Consider the following 25,290-nt stretch of genomic DNA (forward strand, 5'->3'; position numbering starts at 1 on the left):
GCCCATTGAGTCCCTTTTAAATCTTTCCCCTCTCACCTTAAACCTATGCCCCTCTAGTTTTGGACTCCCCTACCCCTGGAGAAAAGACCTTGGCTATCCATATCATTCGTGATTTTATAAACATCTATAAAGTCACACCTCAGCCTCTGACGCTCCAGAAAAAACAGCCCCAGCTTATTCAGCCTCTCCATATAGCTCAAACCCTCCAACTCTGGCAACATGCTCGTAAATGTTTTCTACTGAACGAGAGCACCGAGGACAATGAATAAAGTGTGAATTAAAACACCATAATGGGGTCTACTGAAAGAATTGAAGACATGATCAGATGCACATAATATAATAATGTAATGTTAGCAACAAAGTTATTGAATGTAATCCGACAGCTCTATCACTTAGTAAATAATTTGCCATTATCCACAGATTACCAGCAGCATCTCTCTCCATTGTACAGAGAGAGATGGAGATGGAGAGAAAGACAGAGGTTATAAGTTGGTTATAGTACTTTGAGGGGTGCTACCTCACAAGCACAAGTCAAAACAAGGAAGCAAGCCTCATATGTGTTCAAGATAATTGCTCTGGTAGAGTTCAGAAATGTGTCAACTCATTGCACCTTGTATTAGGAACACAGGAATACTGGAACAGAGTAGGTCATTCAGCCCATCAAATTCCTCTGGTATTCTAGATTATGGCTGATCATCCCCTCAATGCCATTTTTTCTCATTATCTCCATATCGCTGAATCTGATTAGCTTCCAAGAATCTATCGATTTCTGTCTTGAACCTGCTGAATGATTCAGCCTCTACAGAGAATTCAAAAGATTCACTCTATTCCGAGAGAAGAAATTCCTCCTCATCTCAGTCTGCAATGGTCTGCCCCTTGCCCTGAGATCTTAACTCCCGGTTCAAGAGTCGCCAGCCTCGAGGAACATCCTATGTACAACCACTCTGTAAGAGTGTTAAAAGTTTCAATGAGATCAGCTCTCACTCTGCAAAACTCAACATAACACAGGCCCAGTTAAGCCAATCTCTATCAGACAATCCTGAATATGACCTTACATTAATAATAATGTGACATATTATACTACAGTAAAATTACAGATTATGCAATACTAAATTAAATATCTCAATGTTAACTATTACATGAAATCAAACATGACATGTAATTATGGAAACAGTTAAAGTTTCTGACCATGCCCTTCCTTCCTGACCTGAGTGTCTCCAGTGTTTTCTATTAATTTCAAATTTCCAGCATCTGAGATACTGAGATGATGTGCAATTATTTCAGTAAAGTGACTATCAGTTAGAAGATTTGCAAACAGAAGATTTCCTTTGATCTCCGTGTGTTTGTGTTTCAATTTGTTCACGTCGCTACTTTGACTGAAATCACAAACTCTCTTAAGGTTCACCAGGAAGAGCAAACATTGAAAAAGCTTTGTGTTCCTTTCATAATACTCTTCAAGTGTGTCACTAGGTCAGACGATTATCACTATACTGGTAAAACTCTCTAAGTGTACCAAATGGATTTAAGTGCCAGACAGCTATAAGATTAATAAAGGAACAGGAGAAGGCCATTCAGCTCCTCAAGCCTGTTTCACCATTCAATAAGATTTGATTGTCGTCTCACCGTTACTTTCCATTCAGTCTTTCTACAACCCTCAGCTCCCTTGTCAATCAATCTAACCAATTTGGCTTTGAATTTGTCCAGTTGCCTAGCCTCTACTAGTCACTGGCGAAGAGATTTTCAAATACCAATGACCTCCAAGTGAAGAAATTCCTCCTCATTTCTGTCTTAAATGGGAAGACCCTTCTTTTGAAACTGTGCCTCTTTACTACCAGATTCAAAAATATGTTCGAGACAGGGACAGCAGGAACTGCCGATGCTGAAGAATCTGAGATAACACGGTGTAGAGCTGGACAAGCACAGCAGGCCAGGCAGCATCAGAGGAGCAGGAAAGCTATTTCTGGAGAAGAGTCTAGTTCTAGACAGGGTTTGTTTTATCAAGTCATCGTTTAAAAAAAGTGCTTGTATGTTTAGTTGAAATTCGTCCCTGCTCAAATCCCCTCAGATGAGCTTTCTCAGACCAGTTCTGAACAGTTCAGATCAATCAACATTACTGCAGTTCATAATTCTGCTTTCCCCTCCAAACAGTGCCTCTTCAATTATTTTCAAATACTTCAGTGGCACCCAATAGTGTACCTTCATTTTTAACGCCTGACTTGCATCTGCCAAGGCATTGCCTGGAGCTAGTATTGCAATGTTATTTCCTCCGAGTAGAGAGGCTACCTCATGAGAAACTATGGTAAGTTACAATTATAATGCGATTAGGCAAGACTTAGGAGGCATAGAATGGATTAGCAAATTGCATGGGATGGGGATAATTAAATTGTGGAGCTGGTTTAAGGAACAGATATTGCGTGCCCTTGATAGGTATGTCCCTGTCAGGCAGGGAGGAAGCGATAAGGTAAGGGAACCGTGGTTTACTAAAGAAATTATACCTCTTGTTAAGTGGAAGAGGGAGGCTTATGTGATGATGAGACAAGATGGTTCAGATGAGGCGATGGAGACTTACAGATTAGCTAGGAAGGATTTAAAGAGAGAGTTAGGAAGAGCAAGGAGGGGACATGAGGAGACATTGGCAGGTAGAATAAAGGAGAACCCTAAAGCTTTCTATAGGTATGTGAGGAATAAGAGGATGACTAGGGTAGGAATAGGGCCAGTCAAAGACAGAAGTGGGAAGTTGTATGTGGACCCTGTGGAGATTGGAGAGGTGCTAAATGATTATTTCTCATCTGTTTTCACTGAGGAACAGGAGAATATTGTAGAGGAGACGGCTGAGTTACAGGCTACTAGAATTGAAAGGATTAAGGTTAGTAAGGAGGAGGCGTTATCAATTCTAGAAGGTGTGAAGGTAGATAAATCCCCTGGGCCGGATGGGATTTTTCCGAGGATTGTCTGGGAAGCTAGGCAGGAGGTGGCGGAGCCTTTGGCCTTGATCTTTGAGTCCTCATTGTCTACAGGTTTAGTACCAGAGGACTGGAGAATGGCAAATGTTGTGCTCTTGTTCAAAAAGGGCAGTAGAGATGACCCAAGTAATTATAGACCTGCGAGCCTTACGTCTGTGGTAGGAAAAGCTTTGGAAAGGATTATAAGAGATAGGATTTATAATCATCTAGCAAGCAACAATCTGATTGGAGATAGTCAGCATGGATTCATCAAGGGCAGCTCGTGTCTCACAATCCTCATTGAGTTTTTTGAGAAGGTGGCAAAGCATGTGGATGAGGGTAGGGCAGTTGACGTGGTGTACATGGGCTTCAGTAAAGCATGTGATAAGGTTCCACATGGTAGGCTATTGAAGAAAATACAGAGGCATGGGATTGAGGGAGATTTAGCAGTTTGGATTAGAAACTGGCTTTCCGTAAGAAGGCAACGAGTGGTGGTTGATGGAAAATATTCAGCCTGGAGTAAGGTCACTAGTGGTGTGCCTCAGGGTCTGTTTTGCTTTTTGTCATTTTTATAAATGACTTGGGCGCAGGCATAGGTGGAAGGGTTAGTAAGTTTGCAGATGACACTAAAGTTGGTGGAGTGGTGGACAGTGTGGAAGAATGTTGCAGGTTGCAGGGAGACTCGGATAAATTGCAGAATTGGGCTGAAAGGTGGCAAATGGAATTTAATACGGATAAATGTGAGGTGACTCACTTTGGGAGAAATAATAGGAAGGCATAATATTGGGTCAATGGAAAGATTCTTGGTAGTGTGGATGTGTAGAGGGATCTTGGTGTCCATGTACATAGATCCCTGAAAATTGACATCCAGGTTGATAGTGCTGTTAAGAAGGCTTACGGTGTGTTAGGTTTTATTGGTAGAGAGATTGAGTTCCAGAGCTGCGATGTCATGCTGCAACTGTACAAAACGCTAGTGCGGCCTCATTTGGAATATTGCGTGCAGTTCTGGTCGTCCCATTACAGGAAGGATATGGAAGCATTGGAAAAGGTGCAGAGGAGATTTACCAGGATGTTGCCTGGTCTGGAGCGCAGGCCCTATGAAGAAAGGCTGAGTGACTTGGGTCTGTTCTCATTGGAGAGAAGGAGGCTAAAAGGGGATTAATAGAGACATACAAGATGATCAGAAGACTAGATAGGGTGGACAGTGAGTGTCTTTTTCCGAGGATGATGACTTCAGCTTGTACAAGGGGGGCATAGCTACAAATTGAGGGGTGATAGATTTAAGACAGATGTCAGAGGCAGGTTCTTTACTCAGAGAGTGGTAAGGGTGTGGAACGCCCTGCCTGCCAATGTAGTTAACTCAGCCACATTAAGGGCATTTAAACAGTCCTTGGATAAGCATATGGATAATGATGGGATAGTGTAGGGGGAGGGGCTTAGATTAGTTTACAGGCCAGTGCAACATCGAGGGCTGAAGGGCCTGTTCTGCGCTGTATTGTTCTATGTTCTATGTTCTATGTTCCCTCCCTTTCTGCTTTCCCAATCTCTTCCAGGAATATTGCATCCCTTCCTTAACTGAAGCCAAGTTTTAGCTGAGAAAATTCTCATATATGCTGTGACTGGAATTATTGCGCAGTACTGCATTCAATTCTAGTCTCCTGGCCAAAGGAAGGATGTTGTAAAGCTGAAAGTGATTCAGAAAAGATTTACAAGGTTATTGCCAGGGTTAGAAGCTTTGAGCTATAGGGAGAGGCTTAATAGGCTGGGACTACTAAACCCTGGAGTGTCGGAGTCTGAAGGGTGACTTTATAGAGGTTTATAAAATCATGAGGGGCATGGAAAGGGTGAATAGTCAAGGTATTTTCCCTAGGGCAGGGGAATCCAGAACCAGATGGCGTAGGTTCAAAGGTGAGAGGGGAAAGATTTAAAAGGGACCTAAGGGACAACTATTTCACGCAGAGGGTGGTGCGCATGTGGAATGATCTGCCAGAGGAAGTGGCAGAAGCTGGTACAAATACAACATTTAAAAGGCATCTGGATAGGGACATGAATAGGAAGAGTTTGGAGGGATATGGGCCAAATGCTGGCAAATGGGAATGGATTAATTTAGGATATCAGGTCAGCAAAAACGGGTTGGGCCAAAGGGTCTGTTTTCATGCTGTAAAACTCTATGAATCTGTAATTTTACTCATTATGTCTTTTATTTAATGTAAAACAACACTTGAAGCATCTTTTCTTGTTGTCATTGGAGACACTCTTTCCTTCAACATGTTGTGTTTTCTTGCTGTTGAATCTTTCACTCCTTTTTCCACATCAAATTAAATCTTTTATTGTCCCCTCAATATTTCTCTATTGTTACTCCCCCTTCCCTTTTCATTGTTCCTGAAGCTTCGTACAATAAATATCTTGGGAACCTCAGAGATTTTGACCCGCCTTGCATGGTCCTTTAGTCCCTCGCAGTGCTTAGATCTTGCCCTGCCATCCAATTTTGTACAAAAACAGCACTGGGGTGGTGTGTGCGAATGTTTAATTCCTCTTTGTTAGGCATAGCTGCGCAGTGTGGAACACAGCAGACTACTGCATTTTCATGGGAACATTGATCGAGACTCCTAATTATTCAGGAAAGACATCAGTCACATCACTTTTAACGCGAGGGCCTGAATTTTCCCAGGAGGCGTGGGGAGTGGGGTCATGAGCACATTTGGAAAGGTGGATATTAGATCGGCCTCCCAATACACTCCTGCCCCGCGCATTTTTTCCACAGGGTGACTATCCCAGAAGCAGGGATAGTAATGGGCCAATTATCTTCAATTTTCTTGGCCACACAGTATTCTTCATGGACGCTGAGGATCCACACAGTGTTAAAGGCCTGGAAACACAGATTGGAAACAGCAACTCTTTTCAGAGAGATAATGGGAAGTGCAGATGCTGGAGAATCCGAGATAACAAAGTGTGGAGCTGGATGAACACAGCAGGCCAAGCAGCATCTCAGGAGCACAAAAGCTGACGTTTCGGGCCTAGACCCTTCATCAGAGAGGGGGATGGGGAGAGGGTTCTGGAATAAATAGGGAGAGAGGGGGAGGCGGACCGAAGATGGATAGAGGAGAAGATAGGTGGAGAGGAGAGTACAAGAGAGTTGCAGTTTGTATTTCTTTTCTTGCTGGCAGTTACTCTCAAAGAGCATCCATTTGAAGGCAGCTGGCACAGCTTTGTTGCTGCTTTACCAAGACTGATGCCCAGGAAATCAGTGACTTGCTGAAAATGGCGGCCATTTCCTGCCAGTGACTGTGCCTCTAATGGCACCAGCGCCAGGCCTTCCCGCTGATGGTCAGACGTCGCCCCACACCATGAAGTCAACTGGGCGCAATGATATTACTTGCTAAAGCTAGAATCCGATCGCCATCATTAACTGGGCCTCCCTGAGGTAGCTCCTTATTGGCTGGCCCTCGGGAGATCATCTCCGCCATCACTGCCTGGTCTGTATTCCCCAACCAGAATTGATCCACACATCAGGATGGCCACCAACCCAGAAAAATGTACCTCAAATCTGCGACAGGTAAAACAGGAAGGAGAATGTTTGAGCTGTGCCCCTTCAGCAATGTTTACAGATACCAGTAAAGCTAAAGTGCACTGCAGAATTAGTGAGTTTGAGAGGATCCTGCATAGTTTTTCCAAACTGAGTCAGCATTGTTTGAATGGAATTTCCCACATTCTCCCTTCTGACTCCAGACTGCATCAATGTCATGGACTGCAGTGCCAAGAGAAAGAAAAACATCCTTGTTATTTTATGTGGCAAAGGATGCTTTTACATTTACAACCCCGTGCAAAAAAAAAAGAAGAGAATTAACTTGGGCTGAATTATTACAATGGTGTGAATAATGTGGTGTAAGCCACCAACAGAGCATAAGATTTCCATACCAGACCAACATGAGTTCATTTGAAATACTGTATAGATTGAACTCAACAAGAAGGAAATTGAGCCCAGTGCAGGGGAGATTGAGCCCAGTGTGGAGGAGATTGAGCCCAGTGCAGGGGAGATTGAGCCCAGTGCAGGGGAGATTGAGCCCAGTGCGGACAAGATTGAGCCCAGTGCAGGGGAGATTGAGCCTAGTGCAGGGGAGATTGAGCCCAGTGCAGGGGAGATTGAGTCCAGTGCAGGGGAGATTGAGTCCAGTGCAGGAGAGATTGAGCCCAGTGCGGAGGAGATTGAGCCCAGTGCGGAGGAGATTGAGCCCAGTGCAGGGGAGATTGAGCCCAGTGTGGAGGAAATTGAGCCCATTCTGGAGGAGATTGAGCCCAGTGCAGGGGAGATTGAGCCCAGTGCAGGGGAGATTGAGCCCAGTGCAGAGGAGATTGAGCCCAGTGCAGGGGAGATTGAGCCCAGTGTGGAGAAGATTGAGCCCAGTGTGGGGGAGATTGAGCCCAGTGCAGGGGAGATTGAGCCCAGTGCAGGGGAGATTGAGCCCAGTGCAGGGGAGATTGAGCCCAGTGCGGGGGAGATTGAGCCCAGTGCAGGGGAGATTGAGCCCAGTGCGGAGGAGATTGAGCCCAGTGCAGGGGAGATTGAGCCCAGTGTGGAGAAGATTGAGCCCAATGCAGGGGAGATTGAGCCCAGTGCGGAGGAAATTGAGCCCAGTGCAGGGGAGATTGAGCCCAGTGCAGGGGAGATTGAGCCCAGTGCAGGGGAGATTGAGCCCAGTGTTGAGGGAGGTTGAGCCCAATGCGGGGGGAGATTGAGCCCAGTGTGGGGGAGATCGAGTCCAGTGCAGGGGAGATTGAGCCCAGTGTGCAGGAGATTTAGCCCAGTGCAGAGAAGATTAAACCCAGTGCGGAGAAGATTGAGCCCAGTGCAGGGGAGATTGAGCCCAGTGTGGAGGAGATTGAACCCAGTGTGGAGGAGATTGAGCCCAGTGCAGGGGAGATTGAGCCCAGTGCAGGGCAGATTGAGCCCAGTGTGGAGAAGACTGAGCCCAGTGCAGGGGAGATTGAGCCCAGTGCAGGGGAGATTGAGCCCAGTGCAGGGGTGATTGAGCCCAGTGCGGAGGAGATTGAACCCAGTGTGGAGGAGATTGAGCCCAGTGCAGGGGAGATTGAGCCCAGTGCGGAGATGATTGAGCCCAGTGCAGGGGAGATTGAGCCCAGTGCAGAGGAGATTGAGCCCAGTGCAGGGGAGATTGAGCCCAGTGTGGAGAAGATTGAGCCCAGTGCAGGGGAGATTGAGCCCAGTGCAGGGATGATTGAACCCAGTGTGGAGGAGATTGAACCCAGTGTGGAGGAGATTGAGCCCAGTGTGGAGGAGATTGAGCCCAGTGCAGGGGAGATTGAGCCCAGTGCGGAGAAGATTGAGTCCAGTGCAGGGGAGATTGAGCCCAGTGGGGAGGAGATTGAGCCCAGTTCAGGGGAGATTGAGCCCAGTGGGGAGGAGATTGAGCCCAGTGCAGGGGAGATTGAGCCCAGTGTGGAGGAGATTGAGCCCAGTGTGGAGGAGATTGAGCCCAGTGCAGGGGAGATTGATCCCAGTGCAGGGGAGATTGATCCCAGTGCGGAGAAGATTGTGCCCATGTGACAATAAAATCTAAACCTAATTTGCAAATGTTAATTCCAGAACACATCGCTTTAGATTAATGTTGCATTACCTTGAACAGCTAGGCCATAGTCTTCATTTTCAGAGATTTACAGAATATTGGATCACCTCCTAATGAGCAGAGCTCATAACCAACAGTTTCCAGGCATGGTAAATAAAACTGAGTGTAAATCCTGTGGAGCACAGCATGTGTCAACTATTACAGGCAGCACTCCAGGAAACAAAATCATAATAATTTGGTCCCATTCTAACCTTGTTTTAAGAACATAGAACATTTTGTTTGCAATTTTTAAAAAATTTATTCATTCACAGGTGGAGGATGTCACTGCTCGGCCAGCATTTATCCCCAATCCCAAGGGTCAATCACATTGCTGTGGATCTGGAGTCACATGTACGCCAGACCTGTTAATGATGGCAGTTTCATTCCCTAAAGGACATTCATGGGATTTTTTCCCAACAATTGACAATAGGTTCATGGCCATCATTAGACTGCTAATTCCACATTTTTATTTAATTCAAATTCCACCATCTGCCATGGAAGGATTCAAACCCGGGTCCCCAGAACATTAGCTGGGTCTCTGGGTTAGGTCCAGCGATAATATCACTAGACCATCGTCTCCTCCTTTGAATGTACCAATAATGCTATACTGTAAGATGTACAGAAACTCATTCCAGCAAGAGTTAGCAAGGTCACAGCCAGTTTTTCCTCTGATTTCACTGCGATTAGCATGTCCAAGACTCCTGCCCCATGCAGCTTAGAGGGAGCACTGGTCAAGACAATGCCTAAACTTGGAAATGAATTTCAGAAATGGGCCCTATTCCCTAATTAATATTGTAACTGTGCCGCACCCCTATCTCAGTACAGGATGTTAACTATACCCTGAGAGAAAATAGATTCATGGCCACCTATACTTCCACAAGAAAGAGAGAGAGTTTGTTCCTTATCAGTGTGAGCTCTGACAGCCAGACTTACACATGTGGTTTGGAAGATATATTCTGAAATACAATTATGGTAGTAAACCAAGCGGATGTGAAATTTTGTTGCTCTCTGTCTGTTATCGTCTTCAACATTCTGTGACTGTTGGAAGCCTCTAGCCAGGAAACTAACAATTCTCACTCTTAAAAGGTAATGAATGAACAAAACAAATCACTGAAATGTTCAGCAGCTTCAGAGTTCAGCTAAAAAGTTGTTGGCTGCAAATATTAACTCTGTCTCTCTTGCTCTCCACAAATGTTCCCACAATTGCCAAGGGTTTTCTGCGTTTATTCCCAATGTAGAGCATATGTGGGATTTTACTTTTGCATTCTTGCCATTTCTGTCCCAGAAATTTCCAGCCTGAAGATGTTCAGGAGAAACTTGGCAAGTCTAGCAGCAGCTGTGCAGAGAAAGCTGAGTCACTGAAGGTTCACTGGACCGAACTCTTAACACAGTTTCTCTCTCCACAGGTGTGGCTGAATTTCTCCAACAATTTCTGCTTTGTTTCAGATTTCCACTGTGTACAGGGTCCCGACCCGAAATGTCAGCTTTCCTGCTCCTCTGATGATGCCTGGCCAGTTATGTTCATCCAGCTCCGCACCTTGTTATACAGTACTTGGGATTTTTTTTTGAAGATGTTCAGCCTTTCTGTCTGATGAGGTCGTCATTTCTCTCTCTTGTCTTGTTTCCCTTTATTACATTTTGCTTCCCATCTCATGTTTGATCAGATAGCTACAAAAACTGATATTCACTATCACAGTTCCCTGCAGCTCTGAAGGAAGGTCATTGACTGGAAATGGTGAGCGATAACTATTAAGGTGGGTGATCCAAGTCAGAAAATTTCTTGGGCCAGCAGATCTGCCTCAATAGAAAGTGCCCCTCTGTCAGATCTAATAATCCTTTTTTGCGGGGGAGCTAAGGTGGGATGGGCAGGACTGCCACTCCCTGGGCACAGATTGGTGACATAGGACATACAGGCTGCCAAGTGCTGAGACGAGCTTGTTAAAAAGCCGGGAATAAAGTGCACCCGACAAATCTTAGGGCTTCTAGCCCCGAACCTTCACAGCCATCAATACTCACCACTCCCTATGACATCTCCATACCAACTTAATATCAAACTGCGCACACCCCCCTACCCCACCCAGTTATTGGGCATGCCAATTCATGCTCACCAACACTCCACACTTGCTGCTTACACCTGCCACGCCAACCTCACTCAGTAATCACCCTGGGTTGACCTCAGGACCCATGCTGTTTGAAGTAAGTTAAAACTCTAAATATCTGTTACAATATCAAACAAACACCCATTTGTGAAAGTGCATTCAAAAATTTTAAATCTGCTGAAGTTAATCATCACTTTTAGCAAGAAGCTTCAATTCAGGATTCCAGCTAATCCTTCAACAATCTCTTTGATTGAACTGCAAGTTTAGGACTTCACCTTGCTGAGATAATTATAGCTTGTGGAAAGCACTAATAAAATTCATAAGGACGTGACAATAGCCCTCAGGGAGAAGTTAACGAATTGCTATTGCCATTGGTAGAACAGGGATTTTTTAACCCTCACTGATGAAGGCAGCCTGTTTATCTCAAAACTTATAAGGGCCAGATACTTAAATGACTCCATATGCTGACAGTTCTATAGATCTTATCCAATCTTCAATTTATGTCTGCTCTAAAAATGTTTGACTCCCAAAACAGGGTCTGTTTGAACTGATGCTGAGCTCAAAGCTCCGCAGTGAGTTCAAGATTCTCGCGTGAGAATCATTTATTGCCTGCCTTTTCCCTGCTGGTGAATGTGGGAGTACTGCCACCATGTTTAAAGTTCACGGAGTTGCAACTTAGATCGTTAACTCAGTAATCTCTCTGCAGATGTTACCAGACCCATGGAGTATTTGTGGGTTAATGGCATCCACAGTAACGACTCTGGGAGTTTGGGTGAACTAGCCTCTAGGTCTTTACAAAATGTTGGTTTTTGCATTTTCCTTTTTATTGGTGCTTCTGTAACAATTTCCTTTTCTTGTTTTTTTATTAAATACATGGCATAGTTAGTCAATTTTTAATTTTCCTTATTTGTTCCTAGGCTCCTGGTACCCACATTTTTGTTTTCCAAATCCAATTTATTTTCATTTTGGCCACTCTTTCTTCAGATGACATGACCTTTGTAATACTGTATAACAAGGGTCAAAATTGGTTTGAAGGTGCTTATGTGATACTCATATCAATTTGTATTTGGTTCAAATGCATTGAAGTCCTATTAGCCCACTTGATTCATTTACATAGTGGTGAACACTATATTTTTGTATTTACTTCCCTCACACAATGCAACACCTTATTTATAATATAGCTGTGTTTTAAGGGTAAGGTTTGGGATGGTGCAGTGGCTTGTGGTTAGTGCTGCTACCTCACAGTGCCAGGGACCTGGGTTCAACTCCACCCTTGGGTGACCGTGTGTGTGGAGTTTGCATGTTGTCCCTATGTCTGTGTGGGTTTCCTCCCAGAGTTCAAGGATGTACAGGTGAGGTGGATTGGCCATAGGAAATGCAGACTGACAATGAAATTGTGTGGGAGCTGGTTAGGTTGCTCTTCAGAGGGTCGGCATGAGCTTGATGAGCCAAATGGTCTCTTTTTGCATTGTAGGGATTCCAAATGACACAGCAGATTTTCAAGCCAAAGTTGTACACAACTGAGTATGTTTGAAGCCAAAACCAAGCAAAAGCTTGACAGGAAAAGAAAATGGGAGATGCCTGTAGACTCGAGCATCTATTAAAACAAGAACTTTCATTTATACAGCACTTTATACACAGCACGGTGTCACATGATGTGACTTTCATCGAACAAAATTGAAGTATGAGCCACATAATGGAATGTGAGGGCAGATGGCCAAAAGCCAACATAATACCAGGCCACTGGCCCGTTGAGCTTGCCCCATGAAAGATCCTAAGATCAGGGTTGAGTGTCGACGTTAATTCCACCAACTTGCGCCTTCCTCAACCCTTTGATTCATTTGGCCTCCAAAGATCTGTCAATGTCTGCTCCAAGTATACCCAATGTCTGAGCATCTGCAACTCAATAGAGAATCACAAGAAGGAGGCTTCAGAGGAGAAAAGTGGGGTACAGAGGCGGAGAGAGTACATTCCAGAACTTATCGCCTTGGTGACTGAAAGCACAACAGCCAATGATGGAACAGTTAAAGGCCAAGGATGTGCAAGAGACCAGAACTGCAGTTTGGTGAGTTATTGAATAGAAACCCGAATGCATTATATATGTGTCGTTAATTAATCTAGCCTGCTGCAGTGTGCAGAGACTACAAAAAAGAGGAAAACAACATTTGCATCCTAAAAATCAAGTCTTACTGTCAGGTGAGTAAAACCCCATTGTGTAAACTTCCTTCAACTTTATGTTTCAACACTGTCTGCATAGATCTCAAAGAATTGTCACAATATTGTGATGTCCTGTGCAGTCTCCAGAGTTGGAGATCAAGAGCAGAAAAGAACATAAAGCAGCAAATACTAGAAATCTCTGGCAACAAAAATACAACCTGGAAAAATGTTGAAAGCATACACTGTGGCCTCCAGTATCCCCTAAACAAGACTCACAGATCCGAAAACATTAACTCGGTTTCTCTCTCCAAGGATGCTGCCAGATCTGCTGAGTTTCTCAAGTACTTTCTGTTTTCATTTCAGATCTTCAGCATCTGCAGTTTTCTTTTGTCTTTTTTTATCTAAGGAGAAAGGCGCAGGTTGGCATTACAGCTGTGGTCATCACAGGCATATCTTATAATATCAAACCAATGCAGATGTGAAATAAAAACAGAAAGTGCTGGAGAAACTCAGCCGGTCTGGCAGCATCTGTGAATAGAGAAGCAGAATTAATGCTTTGAATCCGATATTAATCTGAAATGACAATGAAATTTTGATCAAACTTGCAGGATCAGGTGGAGCACTAATATTACATGTCATCCAAAAGGGGCTAACATTGTTTGAATGGCACAGCAGCTCAGTGCTTAACAGTGCTGCCTCATGGACCCAGGTTCAATCCCAGCCTTGGGTGACTGTCTGTGTGGACGTAACACACTCTCCCATGTCTGTGTGTGTTTTCTCCAGGTGCCCTGGTTTCCTCCCACAGTCCAAAAATGTACAAGTGATGTGGATCGGCCGTGGGAAATTGTACGTAGTGTCTGGAGATGTGCTGGCTCTGTGGACAGCCCTGGTAAATACAGGGATAGGTCTGGATGGGGTGATTTTTGGAGGGTTGGTGTGGACTTGATGGGCCAAATGGCCTGCTTCCACCCCGTAGGGATTCTTTCAAGATCTATGAACCCAAGCTGCCAGTTAGGAGCTAGAGGAAAAGTTTGTTTTCCATCCCAGCTGTTTCAATGCTACATTGAGGTCAATGAATTATATTGGCCTGGTATAAAGTTAGTAACCTACCTGAAACTAAACCCAACCAACTAATTTAAGATTGTCCCTTCCATCCATACTCAATCTGGGGGACTCAATTACTAGGGGTCACGATTTCAAGGTGAGGGGGGAAAAGTTTAAGGGAGATATGCGTGGAACGTTCTTTATGCAGAGGGTGGTGGGTACCTGGAACGTGTTGCCAGCGGAGGTGGTAGAGATGGGCATGATAGCGTCATTTAAGATGTATCTAGACAGATACATGAATGGGCAGGGAGCAGAGGGATACAGATCCTTGGAAAATAGGTGACAGGTTTAGATAGAGTATCTGGATCGGCGCAGATTTGGAGGGCCGAAGGGCCTGTTCCTCTGCTGTAATTTTCTTTGTTCTTTGTTACAAACATACAAATTATGAGCAAGAAAATAGGCCCTTGAGCCTGTTGTGCCAGTCAATGATCTGTTCATTGCTTTTGTTTTGAATTCTACATCTCCATCTATTCCTGACGGCCCTTGATCCCCCGCCTAACAAGAATCTATTTACCTCCACCTTACAGATCCCACCCCCATCATCTTCTGAAAAAAAGAAAGTTCCAAATTCATACGACTGTCTGAGAGGGAAAACTGCTCCTCATCTCTATCCTAAAAGGCGACATTTAATTTTAATTCAGTGCCTTCTAGTTTTGGAACTATCTGTAACAGGAAACATTCCTTCCATTTCAACCTTCAACAGTCATCAATTTATTATTTCTGGTGCTTAGGGACATAGAACATAGAACAGTACAGCACAGAACAGGCCCTTCGGCCCACGATGTTGTGCCAAGCGTGCAGCACATTCTCCCAATATTAACAATTACAGGCAGTGCGATGGAACAAGTATTGGATACATGTGCTTTGAATCAAAATTGTGCATTTTCTTTTAATCTACAGAGTATCATTCCCACTACTGCAGCAGTGGGATCAACCCTTTTGCACACCTCCATGCAAAGAATTGTGTCCTTGTCGTAGCCAGGCAAACATGGTTCTCAAGTCACTTGTCAGTTCCTTACCTTCTGAGGACAGCAATTTCATTTTCAATGCTGCTTTCTTTGCCTTTTAAGGCCTTCTTTGGGATGCATTTAATTGCGAACATTTTCCCAGTGGTTTTTTCCTTCGCCATGACTACCTCAGAAAAGGCACCACTGCAAGTAAAGCAAAAACAGAGAAGACATCAGGCACTCTGAGGGAAGGGCAGTCTTTGGTGCTACATATAACAATAAACCGCAAGCTGTGGAGTGGGAGGAACACAGCAGACCAAGCAGCATCAGAGGAGCAGGAAGGCTGACGTTCTGGTGTTTTTTCTGAAGAAGGGTCTCGACCCGAAACATCAACTCTCCTGCTCCTCTGATGCTGCTTGGCCTGCTGTGTTCATCCAGCTCCACACCGTGTTATCTCAGATTCTCCAGCATCGGCAGTTCCTACTATCTCTGTAACAACTTCATTCTTCATAAGTATGTCAATAGCGTTGCTGAAACTGGAGGAATTCCTACCTGGGATTGAGAGTGCTTCAAATTGTTGAAACAGAACTGTAAATTGACAAGTGTCTTGCAAGCTAATCAGCATAAATTATTGTGATCGTTTTAGTGTTCTTGTGTTTATCCTGATGAGTGCAAGACAAAAAGCTTCAATATAGAATTATAGAATTTCACAGTACAGAAGAAGGCCATTCAACCCATTGTGTCTTTCCTGGCTCGAAAAGACATATTATCGCTCTTTTCAAGCTATATATTTGATTCAGGTAAACTAGCCTTCAAGAAATAAAAATGCATGCATTTGTTGACATTTTCCAATACCTCTGCAGTGGATGGGACTTGAACCTAGGACCCCTTGTCTGGAGGTAGGGACACTATCATTATGCCATAGGCTGGGATTTAAACTACAAGGCTTCCTGAAGAGTTTAACAGCCAACTAATTGTTTTTAAATTGAGGTCACCATTGGTGTTGTGGGAAGCTTGGTGGACAATTCTCACACAGCAAGAACCACAAACCACAGTGTGGTAATGACCAGACCATTTGTTTCAAATAGAGATGGCTACCGAAGGGTAAATGCCAGCCTTGACACTGGAGGTAATTTCACTGCTTGCCTTTGTAATAATCCCATGGGATCTCTGGCACACATCTGAGAGGGTAATTGCTTTAAATCTCATCTGATTAACTGCAGAGCCAGCAGTGTAGCCCTCCCATTGCGCTGCAATAGATTACCAGCACAGATTTTTGTTTTCTTGTGTTACTTGAAACGACAACTATCCCAACTAGAAGTGTGAGTACTATCAACTGAGCTACAATTGACACATTAAGATTTATGCTCTCTGCAATTCTAAACAATAAACAGTCACATATGAGTGTTCATATTTAATGACATCTGTTTAGGTATTATTTACTCAGATTACTTGTCTACACTCTTTGCTAAAGCAGAAAGATATTAGCGATATCGAGAACTGATGAAGGGTCCTGACCCAAAACATCAACTCTCCTGCTCCTGTGATGCTACTTGTCCTGCTGTGTCCCTCCAGCTCCACTCTGTATTGACTACGATATTAGCAATGCCTTAGAAACATGGGCAAATGCGCCACGCTTGCTGCTTTGATTGGGAGATGAAGCTTTCTAAAATAAATCTTGAAACTTTTCTCATCAGGCTTGTTTCTCTTGAAGAACTACTGTTCTGAAGAAGAGTCAGACTGAACTCGAAATGTTAATTCAGCTTCTCTCTCCACAAATGCTGCCAGACATGCTGAGTTTCTCCAGCATCCCTTGGGTTTGTTCCAGAATCCCACTACCCGTAGGATTTTGCCTTTATTATTAAACTACTGTTAGTGGTTGGTAATAATAATTCTGGCAGAATAATAACCTTTCTGATAGGTTTGCAATGTTCCTAATATAAACCCAAATGAGGAAGCCATCCTTCCAGGTCAGTCTGAAAGTAAATGTTTGATAGAAAGTTGAGAAACACTTATCTATTCATCTACAGTAAGTGGGATTTGCTGGTGAGGTCAGTGTCGATGACCCATTCACCAAATTTCCTTTAACTGTGTGGCCTGCAAGGTCATTTCGCACAGCATTTAAGAGCCAACTGCAAAGCTCAGCTTATTTTCTTTATGTTGGATATTGCTAGAATTTATTACCCAGACCCATTTATTTATTTCATTCATTTATTCACAGGATGAGGGCGTTGCTAGCCAGACCAACATTTATTACCCATCCTGAATGGCCCAGAGGTCAGTTCAAAGTCAATCTCATTGCTGTGGGCCTGGAGTCACATGTAGGCCAGACCAGGTAAGAAGGGCAGTTTCCTTCCCTAAAGAGCACTTTTGAACCAGATGGGTTTTTCCAACAATTGGCAATGGATACACAGTTATCATTAGACTCTTAACGTTTGATTTCCAGTGAATTCAAATCCTGCCATAGAAGGATTCAAACACAGGTCCCTCGAACTTGACCTGGGTCTCTGGATTAACAGTGCAGCGAGATAGTATCACTGGGCATCGCCTCTGAGAAGGTAGAAGTGAGTTGGCTTCATGATAACTCAATGTTTAATTGGCCATTTCATGGGATGTTAAGAGTCACACACATTGTTATGGGCTTAGAATCACATATAGATAGACCCGGTGTGAATGGAAAATTTCCTTTCCTAAAGGACACAGTGAACTAGCTGGATTTTTACAGTCACCATTACTGCTTGATTCTAGTAATTTATATGTTTATCAATATTCAGCTCCCAGTGTGCTGTGGTGGCATTCGAACTCATGATCATTGAGTTACTAATTGATGAACAGAACATCATGCCATCTTCCCAATGGTTATTTTTAAAAACAATTTATCATGCCACAAAGTATAGGACATGACCTTCTGAACAAAACAAGGGAGCAGATACTAAGACAAGGTGAGGTGCTGTTTTCAGTGTAAGGGATGAAAAAAAACTCAGAACAGGAATGCTCAGTACTGCAAACCCCATGACTCCAGCTCACGGATTAAAAGTGGTTTTTAGCAGAGGCCTGGGTACACACATGCTGTCTGCATCAGAGTGCAAAGTAGCTACTTTACAAAGAGATGCATGCAAAGAGAATTCTACAGGAAAGAGAAATGGTTTCACAACATGCAATGGCTCAGCAGTGAATAAAGCTCTTTGTTGGTATTACAAAATTAAACTGTGCCCGTGTACTGCCCTGCTCTCTGAGACTCACAATAAATCACAGTCTTACTGTCCTCATTCAGTCAACCTGCCAATTCCATAACCACCTGCAACCTGTGATAAGATTGTTCTTTCCAGACTTCCTCATGCTCTAATAAACTCAGCTCCAGTGTTGAAGTTTTACAAATCATTTACACTCGCCATGTAATACAGTACACAGAACTCGACCATTCATGTCTATTCGGCCTTTCGAGTCTGCGCCATCATGCAATGAGGTCATCTTTAACTCTGCTTTCTTGCCTTTTCCCCATCGCCCTTGCTTGCCTTACTGATTAAAAATCTGTCTATCTCAACTCTGAATATACAAAGTCAGAAATCACACAGCACCAGGTCCCCTCCCTACCTCCCCAACTATACTCTCCTCTCCACCTATCATCTCCTCTATCCATCTTCAGTCCGCCTCCCCCCCTCCCTATTTATTTCAGAACCCTCTCCCCATCCCCCTCTCTGATGAAGGGTCTAGGCCCGAAACATCAGCTTTTGTGCTCCTGAGATGCTGCTTGGCCGGCTGTGTTCATCCAGCTCCACACTTTGTTGTCTTAACCAGGTCAGAGTCCAACAGGTTTATTTGAAATCACAAAACGCTCCGAAAGCTTGTGTTTTCAAATAAACCTGTTGAGCTACAACCTGGTGTCATGTGATTTCTGGCCTGTTCCAGCCCAGTCCAACACCGGCACCTCCACATCATTATGGTGATACCACAAGTGTACCATGATTCCATATGAGGGCAACATCATCCTTTTAACACACTGCTCCAACATTTAGAGAACCAATAGATATAGTGGCTTATTGTGTTATTAACTGACCATTATGCACACACAGCTGTGATAGACAGCAGTTGACTGTAGATGCCTGGGATTGGCATTTTCTTATAACAAACAAGGATTGAATTTTATGTATTCGCTTGGAAGCACAGAGTTACATCTATTTGATTAAACATTCATGGGCTATGTGGGGAGGGAGGGAAATGGTTTTGACAAGAATTTGGACGTCTAGACGATTTTATTATTCACGAGCTTTTCACAGGCACTGTATAATTAATATTTTTTCATGCCTGAGAGAATATTTGAAATATGCTTTTGTTTCCGGACACATCTATGTATTTAATATTGTCCTGAGCATGAGAAGGGGGAAACCAGAGCAACTGTTTTCTTTTCAAACTGAAAGCTGATTCTTCTTCATTTGAGTTTGAAAATTGCTCATCACAAATAGAACTAATTTCTTCATTCACAATTTATCATATTGGCAGATGTAATTAAATTATAATCCTTCTTGGGACAAAATCATCTGGCAGGGTATCAGCACAACAAGGGATTTGTACATTATTTTACAAACTTCCTTTGCATGTTATTTTAATAGAGCCATTGTCCTGCTCAACATGAGATACAGGGCATCTAAGTAAAGGTGTTAAGAATTCTTTCCTCAATAAATTCACACATTGTTGAAACTCCACGTTACTGAATCCTAATTGGCCTCATCCTCTGCCCCGCTCCTTTCAACACTGCACGACAAGCCTCAATCTTGTACAAAGGTTCACCAAGCCACCATCCCCCTGCCCCTGCAGAAACAATGCCAATTACAAACTGCGGGCCAACTGCATCTCTCAGCCAGCACCTCAATTTTCAAATTCTCACCCTGGCTTTCAAATCTCTCCACAGCCCTATTTCTGTAATCGCCTCTACCCCGACAGACCCCTGCATTGCTCTTATTCGGGCCCCCCGAGCATCCCTGATTTTAATCACTCTACCATTGCAGGTTCAGATCTAAAGGCTGAAATTTTCATCCTAAATATATTCATCCCACTACCTCTCTGCTTCTTTATGATGCTTTGTTAAACCTGGCTTTTTGGTCGTTATGCTCCTGTATAGTCCTTTGGCACATTTTACAACAACAGCTGATATTTAGGTAGCATCATCGACGTAACAAAGGCTTTTTCACAGAAGCATTACAGCCTAAAATCTGATACTGAGCTTCATGAAGGGATATTAGCTCTGATACCAAAGGCTCGGTCAAAGAGTCAAACAGCTTGATGAGCATTCCAAACACATTTTTTGAGATGGAAGTTTAAGAAGATTTGGGCATCTTTTCTTTCCTTGTGATTCTATTTTTTTAAATTTCTCCTGTTGTTTTAAAATACTAGTTTTGTAACCAAGATAGTGCCAGTGAATGGTGACTTGTACGCTTTTCACACTACTCCTGTGTTCCTACACTTGGGCACACATGACAACAAAATCTAATTCTAAGTCTAGTTCAAAATCCATTCAATGACTTTGAAAAAAAGGGAAAGTGCACAGGTTTTGATATGTTAAAAGTTATATACAGATACAAGAAAATATTGTTGCTCAGCATTAAGGATAGCCCCATAACAGCACAATATGTTTGTGGAAATCTTTACTGGCAAATATTTAATGACAAATTACTATGACTTCAAAGTCACAATAGTAAGACTCCTCACTCCTCACTGGGAATGAAATGGGAAAGGTCCATTTTAAAAAGCAAAAATTGTGAAAAGACTGCTGCACTTTTTAAAAGCAGGTTCCTGAAGATTTCCCAGGAAGAGTCATACCAGACTCAAAATGTTAGCCCTGTTTTCCTCCATGGATATGGCCAGACCTGCTGAGTTTCCCCAGCATTTTCTGTTTCTATTTCTGCCTATGGCCATTCTATTCTGAAAACACCTGGTTGTGTCCACTGTTGGAAACTAAGCAGACCAAGGCCTGGTTAGGACTTAGGTGGGAGACTTCCCAGGAACAGAAAGTGCAGAAGGAAGTGTTTGTGCAGTTGTAGCGCAGTGTCCCTACCTCTCATCCTCAAATCTGGGTCACAATATACCTGGACAAGTTGAGATCTCATGAAAGGTGAAATTGGCAATGTTGCAATGATTAGCCTCAACATTCCTTTGTGGGAAAATAGGCATAATTATCAGTGAGAGGTAATAGGAACTGCAGATGAACACAGCAGTCCATGCAGCATCAGAGAAGCAGGAAGGCTGATGTTTCAGGCCTAGAACCTTCTTCAATTCTGAAGAAATTGCTTCAGATTCCTGGACACTATGGGCAGTTCAGAATGGCCAGCCCACCGAACCTGCACATCTTTGGGCTGTGGGAGGAAACCGGAGCACCCGGAGGAAACTCATACAGACACGGGGAAAATGTACAAACTCCACACAGATGGTCACCTGAGAATGGAAACGCTCCCATGACCCTGGAGCTGTGAGGCAGTAGCGCTAGCCACCATGCCATCCCTGACCTAGTTCAAACCAACATCATTAATATTTATTTGGTTCCAATTTGATACAGATTTTCAGAAACGTTGGCACTTTGCTGCAGTCTTATGGCTGTACCATGAAAACGTCAACACGAAGATGTTCAGATCAAAGTTGAATGATTAGTGTTCTGTTATAAAGGTCTTGGAATTTGCTTTTTCTCTACCACTCACATTTCATGTTTTTCTTTCCTGTAAATCGTTGCGTTTTGTTTCATTTTTGGCAACACCTCTTCTATCGCATATCCCCTCCAGTCAATTACAAAGGAGCCAGGGGCATCAATGCTGCTTTGGGACATCTAACCCAGTGCTCCTCAAACCATCTCTCACAATGGCGCTAGTTTGAGGTTTGAAAATTGCAATGAGGTCTCGCTAAGAGCCAGGAGATGCAGTAGGGTGCTGGTGGGGATCTGGGATCCATGGTGGAATGGTGATACTGAAAGACTGAGACAAAAGACTGAGAATGTTGGTAGGACTGGCAGCATCTGTGGAGAGGGAGCGAGAGAGAGAGACAGACAGAGTTATTAAGGGGTCACTGGACCTGAAACATTAACTCTGTTTTCTCCCTCTACAGATGATGCCAGACCAGCTGAGTTTCTCCAGCAGTTTCTGTTTTGTTTCAGGTTTCCAGCATCTGCAGTTCTTTGTTTTATTTTACTAAAAGCCTAAGACTCAGTCAAACAGCAGCACATCCCAACTTTGTGGCATTGAATTCCACACAAGCTAAGGTTCTGGTGACAGAGATGGTAATCCAGAAGATGCTTTGATCCACCGGATCTCAACTTAAAATGAAATCCTCCACTCTTCCCAGCACAACACAGAGCAGCTAAAGGGAGGCTACTTGGCTTGGCATAAGACAGGGATACACATATGTTCAGGAGAAACTGTTAGAAGTTACTCAGCAACAGCAACAGAGCTAAGATTTAAAGACAGTATTTAATGCCTGGCACAGTAACCAGTGCGAGCAGTAATCTGGAGACTCAGTGGACACAGGTTCAAATGGAATTTAAACCTAATAAATCTGGATCATGAAGCTATTCGTAGTAATTACACTATGAAACTACAATGAATTGCTGTAAAGCTCCATCGAGAGTCACTCTATCCCCACAGTGTGGAAGCAGGCCAGTCAACCATCAAGTGCACCCTTCACAGAGCAAACCCCCCGCCCCTTGTAACCCTGCGTTTCTCATGGCTAACCCACAGGGCCTGCACATTCCTGGGTAATATGGACAATTTAGCATAGCCAAACCACATATCCTACGCATCTTTGGACTGTAGGAGGAAACACCCCCCAAAGACATGAGGACAATGTGCAAACTCCACACAGTCATACAGTCATTGAGTAATACAGCAAGGAAAGGCCCTTCGGCCCAAACTGGTCCATGTTGGCCATGGTGCCCACTCAGCTAGTTCCAATCGTCTGCCTTTGATCCATATCCCTCTGAACCCTTCCTGTCCATGTACCTATCCGAATGTTTATTAAATGTTCCTATTGTACCTGCCTCAACCATTTTCTCCAGCAGCCCATTCCATATACGCACCACTCTCTGCGTGAAGAAGTTGCCCTCAGGTCCTCCTTAAATCTTTCCCCTCTCACCTCAAACCTATGTCCTCTACTTTTTAATTCCCCATTACTGGGAAAAAGACTACATGCATTCATCATATCTATGCCCTCATAATTTTATACACCTTGATACAGTCAGCCCTCATTCACCTACATTCCAAGGAATAAAGCCAACCTCTCCCTATAACTCAGGCCTACTAGTCCTGGCAACATCCTCATAAATCTTCTTTGCACACTTTCCAGTTTAACTATGTCTTTCCTATAACTGGGTGAACAAAACTGTACTCAATACTCCAAGTGCGGCCTCACCAATGACTTACACAACTATAACATAACGTCCCAACACTATACTCAATGCCGAAACCGATGAAGGCCAGCATCCTAAATACCTTCTTCGCCACCCCATCTACCTGTGGCACCACTTCCAACAAACTTTGTACTTGTACTCCTAGGTCCCTCTGTTCCACAACACTCCTCAGGACCTTACCATTAACTGTATAAGCCATATCTTGGTTTGACTTTCCAAAGTGCAACACCTCACACTTATTTGTATTGAATTGCATTTGCCAATCCTCAATCCACTTCCCCATCTGCTCAAGATCCCTCTGTAATTTTTTATCAACAATAATACGTCCTAATTTTGTATCATTCGCAAAATTACTAATCATTAGTCACCTGAGGCTGAAAGCAAACCTGGGTCCCTGGCGCTGTGTGGCAGCAGTGCTGACCACTGAGCCACTGTGCTGCCCGATCTCACCCACTCATGTTCTTTAGAGAAAGATAGGAAAGCATAAAGGAAAGGCACGTCACTCAAAACAGTAGCCACACAATGAGACATCAGGATCCACACTTGAATCTTGATCGATTAGGTAGAGTTTAGGGATAATTAAAGGGAGACAGAAAGGTTTGTAATACAGAAGGTGTCAGACTGTATATAATGTATGGGTTTCTAGAAAATATTATATCTGTTACAAGGGTTGCAAGATTTTTTTAAAACAGCCATGAGGTGTTACAAATTATGTTTGGAATCTTAATCCATGACAAAAAAAATGTTTTAATTAAAAGCAAGGCCTCCATTAATACAGATTTTGTTTTGATTTCAAATGTTAATTGTTAAACTACAAAAAAGGATCTAAAACGTTCCTCACTAACACCATGTTTTAGTCCACGCTGACGCTGCCTCTTCAGCAGGTTTGCATTTAATAGTCTCAGTTTCCAGCTCCTGTCATCAACCCTGCGAGTAGACTGCCTCAAACAGCACAAAACTCTCCAAAGAATTACTAACGTTTACCAACCCACTCAGTCTCAGTACATCATTAGCTCTTTCAGCTGCCAAGACCCTGGGCTGTGAAATTCTCTCCCTGAGTCTTTCCATTACACTTCGCTGCTTTGAGATGCTCTTGACAATGAATGTTTTTCACCAAGCTTCTCGGATTCTGCTCTAATTGCACTTTCGGAGCCTCAGTGTCCAATTTTGCTCGAGAACATTCCGGGTCCACATAAGAACTTTGTTGCTGGGTCAAAATCCTGGAACTTTCCCCCTAACAGCATACCCTGTGAGCATACCCTACAGCACATGGACTGCAGTGGTTCAAGGAGGCAGCTCACCCCCACCGTCTCAAGGGCCAACTAGGGACAGGCAATAAATGCTGTTAATGAAGCCTACATTCCATGTTTTAATTAAGAAAAGAGTAGATTGTTTAGCCTGTTCTGTTGTTCAATATGAATAACAATTTTTTTAACTTGCCCGATTCCAACAAGCAGAAATCATTGCAGCCAATGCAAACAAGATCTTCATTGCAGAACCACACCACAAATTCCTGTTAATTCAGATGTATGTTGTAAACTAGGTATTGGGGCTTCTTCCACTGCTTCCTTTTTTCTGGTAATTTTATTACATTATAGAGTCATAGAGTCACCAACTCTTTTGTCCAACCAGTCCATGCAATCTATAATCCCAAACTAAACTCATCTCACCTGCCTGCACTTGACCCATATTCCTCCAAACATTTGTTACTCATGTACTTATCCAAATGTCTTTTAAATGTTGTAACTGTGCCCGTATCCTCCACTCCCTCTGGAAGTTCATTCCAAATATGAGCCACTCTCCATGTAAAAAGGCTGTCTCTCACACCTTTTTAAAATCTTTCTCTTCTCACCTTAAACATACACCCCCAATCTTGCAATCCCCTTACTGGGGAAAAGACACCTGACATTCACCTTATCTATACCCCTCATGATTTTATAAACCTCAAAACAATCACCCATCAACATCCCATGATTCAATGAAATAACATCTCAGCCTCTTTAGCCTCTCATTGTAACTCAAAACTTCCAT

At 43.4% G+C, this 25,290-nt stretch overlaps 1 protein-coding gene across 1 annotated transcript in view; it reads right to left on the reverse strand.

Moving 5' to 3' along the window:
- camk1da (calcium/calmodulin-dependent protein kinase 1Da) overlaps positions 1-25,290 on the reverse strand; it is a 423,644-nt gene that overhangs the window by 257,484 nt on the left and 140,870 nt on the right. Inside the window, exon 2 of the mRNA XM_059654830.1 lies at positions 14,946-15,077. Within this exon, the coding sequence (XP_059510813.1) occupies positions 14,946-15,077 (132 nt within the window). The remainder of the gene's footprint in view (positions 1-14,945; positions 15,078-25,290) is intronic.

Source organism: Stegostoma tigrinum, chromosome 25 (assembly GCF_030684315.1).
Source record: "Stegostoma tigrinum isolate sSteTig4 chromosome 25, sSteTig4.hap1, whole genome shotgun sequence".
NCBI lineage: Eukaryota > Metazoa > Chordata > Chondrichthyes > Orectolobiformes > Stegostomatidae > Stegostoma > Stegostoma tigrinum.